The following is a 6,996-nucleotide window of genomic DNA, read 5'->3' on the forward strand; positions in this document are numbered from 1 at the left end:
GTAATTTTATTTGAACAGCAGCATTATTTAATATTGATTTAATTTAATAATGGTTTTCTGTGTAGCATCTATACACACACAACACACGCACGCGCGTGCACACAAAAAAGGTCACTTTAACATATGTTGGCTTTGTTCTGCACCTGAAGGATGTCACATTCATCCATGTCCAAATGTTTTATGCAGCAAGAGATAGAAGTGTTTAAAAGTGTAACTGTGTTCCATTTATTTCACATTTTAATTTGCAGAGAAGTTGTTTACTTGTCAACTTCAATATCCAGAATAATTTTTTTTTATTAATGCTGTTTTCTGACAGGTGAGAAATAAAGTATATAGTCGAATATTGTCACTGCGTTCTCCAAATATTTCTGGTACCAGATCTCCTCAGGAACTTTTTAAAGCTTCAGGTTTGATGCAGGTATGAGACTTAGCATAAATGTTGTAGAGCATTCCCCTGCTTCTGGAAGGTCATGGACTATTGATTTTACTCCTCCCTGCACCCCACCTCACTTCCGCCCGCAGTGCTTAGATGGCAACTACCAACTTCTGTATCCTCAGTCTGGCCCTGAAACTTTCACATGCATATTTTTAGAAATGCTGTGTTTTGTGTTTACAGTCACTGAGGTTTGCAGTCAGCCAGGCTCTGTTGATGTGATTATGACAAATGTTCCAACACGAATGGAAAATGTGTAACAAACATGTTTCTGTTTTTAGTCCATGATCTTGAGTGCACATTATGGAACTTTTTCACTACATGTGCAAATTATTTTCCGTGCTACTTATTAATGACAGGGCTTTCAACAAAACCCATATGAAGATTAATCAGGAAATATGGTCTTAAGAGCATTGGTGATATTGGTACAAAAGGAAAATGTCAAAATGTCTGTATTATATGGATAAATATATCCATGTCTAAACATGAATACATTTTTAAATGCAGAAAATTATTATTTGTCGTCCATCTCTTTATGCCACAATTACTGTTTTATATGACAAAGGAAGCTTTACAAAATTACTTTTGAAGTATTGGAAATACTTTGTTTTTTCTTTGTTTCTCTAACAGTAAAAACTATCATGTTGTATATTTATGCAGAGAAAATATCCATACTAAAAAGTCTCCATCACACTGCAGATAGATATTGAGCCTTTCTGAGCACAGCTCTGTCTGTTCTTTGATTTAAAATACAATAGTGAAGCAAAGGCACAAGAACAATGTTAGTTTACAAATTCCCGTACAATTAACCAGTGGGAGAACAATTTATAAATAAGTTTTGACCTTAGAACTCTATTGTATTTCAAAGTTCTATTCCCCTTTTTCTCAGTACCTGTTTGCTTGCCTTACTTTCATTTCTTTCATTTTTTTTTTTATTTTTTTTTTTTTTTATTCTGAAGCTGCTACTTGTCTGCTGTTCTGTATTTAAAACAGTACTGGCATCAATCAGGGATTTCAATGAAATACAGGTAGCAGAGTCACTGAATCAAAGGGAAAATAAAACTTATTAGGAGAAATTAAATTTAGACTTTCATACCATTCTTACAGTCTTTAGCCTTTCACATGTCAAGACTACCCTCTGGCAGATAAGTACTGACAAGACACAATTTGCAGTAGCGATATCTGTGGTATAGTGACTTGCATTGTATCTTTTTTGTCCTTCAGAAGTGGGTGAATAGAGAAATATCCAACTTTGACTACCTTATTCAGCTGAACACAATGGCAGGACGAACTTACAATGACCTTGCTCAATATCCTGTGGTAATTAAGAAAAAATTAATTTTTAAATTTTTGCCAAAGGTATGTGGTTTTTTCTGTGTTGAAAGATGGATTTTTAATCTCATTTTTATCTTTGACTTTTTTTCTTTTTTAGTTTCCCTGGATTTTACGAGATTATACTTCAGAAGAACTGGACCTGAATAATCCTGCAGTCTTTAGGGATCTGTCTAAACCCATAGGGGTAGTAAATGAGAAGAATGCTAAGGCTGTGAAAGAGAAGTATGTCTTTGAACACTCAGTTGTATTTCTCTGTCTTTTCTGATCCTCCAAGCTAATAGCACATTTTAAAAATAAAGTTGTGACTGAAATTTTTTAAGGCTGGTTTTATAACATCACAGATGTCTTTGCAGAGGTTGTTGATTTGTTATTCATGCTGCATTGAGATTAGTTAGCTTATGTGACACTGAAAGGACAAAACTTACTGTTGTAAATCTTCAGTTGTTAATAGAACTCAGTGTATTTTTCTGTTGTAGATTGCTGTGATCTTTTCCTTTGTATCCTTGCCTCCAATAAGAATAAACATGTAAATCAGCTGTAGTGCTCAGTTTTATTTATAAATATTTTTTTTTTCTAGATATGAGAATTTCGAAGATCCCCTTGGGATGATTGACAAATTTCACTATGGGACACATTACTCAAATGCTGCTGGTGTCATGCATTACCTCATTCGGGTAGAACCTTTCACAACACTTCACATCCATCTTCAAAGTGGCAGGTATGCTGTGACCAAATAAGCAGCACCTTTCTTTTTTTTCCTTATAATTTTATTGAGGGAATGATCAAAGTCTGACTTGAATTTTCTGATCCACAGATTTGACTGTGCTGACAGGCAGTTCCACTCTATTCCTGCTACCTGGCAGGCTCTCATGGACAACCCCAATGATGTCAAGGAACTTATCCCGGAGTTCTTCTACTTTCCAGAGTTCCTGGAAAATCAAAATGGTAAACTGACTGCTCAGGATATTCTTAGAGAAAACTGTTCTTGTATTCTTCAGAAAAGAATTGTTATAATCTTTTGTGAATGTTGTGGAATGCTTCTTATTTAAGCTTTATAGTGTGCTTGTAGAAATTACTTTAATCATTGTGCTGACTTCAGACTGTTTAATGAAGACACCTATTGTGTTAAGCAGTGGGCTAAACTTTGAGATGCTCGTTTGGATGTTTGAAAAAGGATAAGTTAGCAGTAGTTAATACTGATTAAATAGTTTGCAGAAGTTAGTACAGATTAATTTGTATTCTTTTTATTGGGTTCATTGGATGACAGAGTTTGGACATTTTCAAACGTTTGAGGTCTTTGATATATTCTAGAAAACCAGCATATTTTCTGCTTCTTACTGTTACCTTCCAGTGTAACATTGTCATCTGATTTTAGGTGTTTCACTCATATTAAACAAAAAAAACCCCCAACAATCCCTGTTTAGCTCTTATATAATGCTGATTGAAAAGATGGCATCCTGCATTCTGATATGAGACTTCTACCCGTTTTTTAATTTACATTTATTGTGTAGGAAATTGTTTCTCTACCTATTACACAATTTTAAAATGGATTTGTATGTTTGTGCTGTTTTTAATTTACTCTGCTAGCTACAATCTACTAGAATTCTAGGTTATAAAAATTGGAAACACCAAAGTCGTGCTTTCAAAAGTAATTTCAGTCTTCAGAGTTGTTCTAATGAAAGCTGGTGGAATTTGAGACTTCTTGAAAACCTTGATTCTACAACTATTTAAACCTATAAGTAACTTAATTTGTATGAATAACCTCATTGAATTATTTTGGACTCTTAATCCTGGTAGAACAAAGGAAATGCGGATATGTTTACAGATAGGTGTGTAAATGATGAATGCTACTTTTAAGGGCTTTCTTTTTAAGTTGAGACTTTAGCTTCATAAATCATTTAGGTGCTTTGGACAATTACTATCCTGTATCATTTATCATTTTAAACATTCAGAGTAAAACTTAGCCTCCTATGTCAGTGATAAAGGTTATTGGAGATTTACAATGAATTTTACAGTATCCTTCACTTGCACTGAAAAAAGAATGCTTTTTAATCTTTACTGAGAAATTAAGATACTTTAAATATTTTGTAATAACTCTTAAAATTCTCCCAATTATTCACTAGGTTTTAACTTAGGTCAGCTTCAAATATCCAAGGAGGTGGTAAATGATGTTGTTCTCCCCAAATGGGCCCACTCCCCAGAAGACTTCATTTATAAACACAGGAAGGCTCTGGTAAGATGATAATTATATGTGTGAAGTAACAATAAAGTAAGTACTCCTACACATTGTCACTGTGGCTTAAGTGTAAAATACTGGGACTCCGTTTGAACTAGAGTTGTGATAGCATTTGACATTACAAGTACCATTAGAACTTCCAGTTAAAAGTCCTGTGCATGATGGTAAAATGCTCAAAAGAAAAAAAGGTAAGAGCCTGAAGATACTAATTATTTGGGAGTTTGCTGCCCTAGAAGATAAAATGCAGAATTACATGTTTTTAGGTGATAGGGCTTCCCTTGCTTTTTAAAGAGTATTCTGTATGGTACTAGGAAACTAACAGCTTACCATCCCTTACATAGTTGCATTTCAGTAGTCTAGATGTACTGCTTTGCTATAATAATTTTCCCTGTTACCTGGTGATTACTGCCCTTAACACATATGGATATTACGCCTATACAGTCTCTTGTCGTGTGCATTGGTATATACCTAGTTTGTGGATACTATTAGTTTAAGAATTAAATCTTCACAGAAAAGAGTAAATGCTTCAAGAAGGGAGCAGTAGTTCTTTTATTCTTACATGAGCGTTCTTTCCCTCTAGGAATCTGAGTATGTTTCTGCTCATCTTCATGAATGGATAGATTTGATTTTTGGCTACAAACAGAGAGGACCAGCTGCAGTGGAGGCACTCAATGTGTTCTATTATTGTACTTATGAAGGTACAAAGCAGTATGCTCTCTTGTCATTGTCATCAAACTTGTGTCATTATTAGACAGAAAACACTTGTTTTGTGAGCATGCCATACACTAGCATATGGTAAGGCAACAGAATTATACATGACAGCATAACTTCTAATTTGTCATCAAATAACCAGAACAATTGATGCTTTGATCAGAAGTTGTAAATCTGAAATGTTAGGTTTTTTTGAAGGGGGCACTGTTTCAATTGCTTTTATTTTGTTTCTAAAAGTTGTTAGTTTCTCATGTGCTTGCTTAAAGGCATTTGTGGGAAGGGGTTTCTTGTGGTTCAGGAGTCAAGGCAAGTTGCTTAAAACCAACAAATATCGAAGGCAAATGTTAGTCTGTTAGTTCCAAACCTGAATTTTGGATGGCTTTTGTGTGCAATTTATCGCATACATTAAATATATTAAGTGTATTTCATAAGACAACAGCCTGCAATTATTGCACTTACAGATAAGCTTCAAATTCCACATGCGGAGTGGAGTTGTCAGATTTTATTTTATATGGAGGCATTGTTTGGAGGCTTTTCTAGGGTACAGGGTGATAATGCTGCAATTAAATTAAGTTCTGCAATATGTATTAATCATATTAGCTCTCAATAAGTTGGTTGGATTATGTTCTTCTTTTATTCTATCCTTCATCATTCTGGTTGTGATCTAGGGGCTGTGGATTTGGATGCTTTAACAGATGAGAAAGAAAGGAAAGCTTTAGAAGGGATGATAAACAATTTTGGACAAACTCCCTGTCAGCTGTTAAAGGTAATGCTCTTTGTACCCCCTCCATCAGACCTTTGTGATTAAATCCAACTGAGTTACAAAGGACTTCTGAAAAAATGAAAAGACGATGGTTTGTAAGGTAGTGGTTTGTGATTTTAGGAATGTTAGGTCTTTGCCACATTACCATTTCTAAAGTTCACAATGATAGAAGTTTAGCATATTTTCAAAAGAAATAGGTTTACCTCAAGAAATGGTGTCTAGGAGTCTATTTTCCCATTGATTGCCAGTATGATTCTGAGTTTCTCATGTGACTTGAACAAATAATTAAATACGTCTAATTTGATATTCCTTCAAATCCTGTCTCCTAGGAGCCTCATCCGCAAAGGCTGTCAGCAGAAGAGGTAATGCAAAGACTAACTAAAAGTGATAACTCTACTCTGAATCTCTTCCAACACCTCACTGAACTGAAGTCGTTCTTCATAGAGGTAGATGTGTTGAAATTATTTGAAGTCTAACCTGAAACTTCTGATGCAGTTGAAACGAAAAGTCATAACCTAGAGGAAAATAAACTTGCTTCATATTTAAAGAAAATAAAAATGCAATGTGTATAAAATGAGCTGTCTTTTTAGTTAGCTTCATAGATGTTGAATGCCATAAATTTGTGTCTGCTAGCCACTTGCTTGGGTGGTGCTTGGGTATTAAGTTAGCCACCACACCAAAAAAGCTAAGAACATCACTGGTGGTATCTGAGGACTTGCTATACTTGATAGCTAAACTCACTGATTTGGGTCAGAGCCAGGGTTTCATTTCTAATGATTGTGACAAAGCATACCTGTGTGAATGAAATATGTGTGTGCCAGTGCCGTAGGGTACTGTACAGGTCTGACATTGATTCCAGAGGCCTTGGAACTTACTCCTTTACAGGTTCTAGATTTGTCCTTTAACTCTTAAATATAATCAGACCAAAACCATGTCCTTTCTCTTAGGGAATCAGTGATGGTGTGCCCATTGTCAAAGCTGTTGTCCCCAAGAATCAGTCACGTTCCTTTATTTCTCAAGGAAGCCCAGAGATCTTGGTGAGTTGCACGTATCAATACTATGCCTAGAGTCCATACAAAGAGGTTTGTTGTTTTCATACAGCTTGTAGAGAAATGCTTCTTAACTGTTCCTGTTCAAATGTCTTCCTTTAACATACAATGTATGTCAGCTGTAATTTAAGTGTTTGTCTTCTGGAGAGAAGCCACACTGATTTGTTGAATGGCATTTAAAAGCTGACGAGACATGAATGTAAATTGTAGTGAGGTGTATTGTAAGTTGCCCACTTGATCCACTTCCATAGTAGCAATCAATTTCTTAATGCATTGCAGTCCAGCTTTAAAATGATAGGATTGAGTTATTAATGGCATCGTTATATTTATCATTACTTTCCAATCCCTATATTAAACTACACCATACATGGCATATACACACTCCAAAGGCCTGCATTGTTCCTAAAATTAATTTTTCCACTGACTAATATGGGTGCTTGTTGTGGTTTAGGGCTGGGTCGGCCACTAA

General features: G+C 35.2%; 1 protein-coding gene across 1 annotated transcript in view; it reads left to right on the forward strand.

Annotated features, from left to right (window-relative positions):
* The window catches only part of NBEAL1 (neurobeachin-like 1), a gene marked incomplete at both ends in the record, with an annotated part of 55,769 nt that extends 49,254 nt beyond the window's left edge, over positions 1 to 6,515 (forward strand). Inside the window, 10 exons of the mRNA XM_010181353.1 lie at positions 317 to 418; positions 1,658 to 1,753; positions 1,866 to 1,990; positions 2,346 to 2,486; positions 2,583 to 2,713; positions 3,892 to 4,001; positions 4,585 to 4,702; positions 5,384 to 5,481; positions 5,808 to 5,924; positions 6,426 to 6,515. Of these exons, the coding sequence (XP_010179655.1) occupies positions 317 to 418; positions 1,658 to 1,753; positions 1,866 to 1,990; positions 2,346 to 2,486; positions 2,583 to 2,713; positions 3,892 to 4,001; positions 4,585 to 4,702; positions 5,384 to 5,481; positions 5,808 to 5,924; positions 6,426 to 6,515 (1,128 nt within the window). The remainder of the gene's footprint in view (positions 1 to 316; positions 419 to 1,657; positions 1,754 to 1,865; positions 1,991 to 2,345; positions 2,487 to 2,582; positions 2,714 to 3,891; positions 4,002 to 4,584; positions 4,703 to 5,383; positions 5,482 to 5,807; positions 5,925 to 6,425) is intronic.
* Positions 6,516 to 6,996: the final 481 nt, after the last annotated feature.

Source organism: Mesitornis unicolor, unplaced genomic scaffold (assembly GCF_000695765.1).
Source record: "Mesitornis unicolor isolate BGI_N332 unplaced genomic scaffold, ASM69576v1 scaffold11513, whole genome shotgun sequence".
Taxonomy (NCBI): domain Eukaryota; kingdom Metazoa; phylum Chordata; class Aves; order Mesitornithiformes; family Mesitornithidae; genus Mesitornis; species Mesitornis unicolor.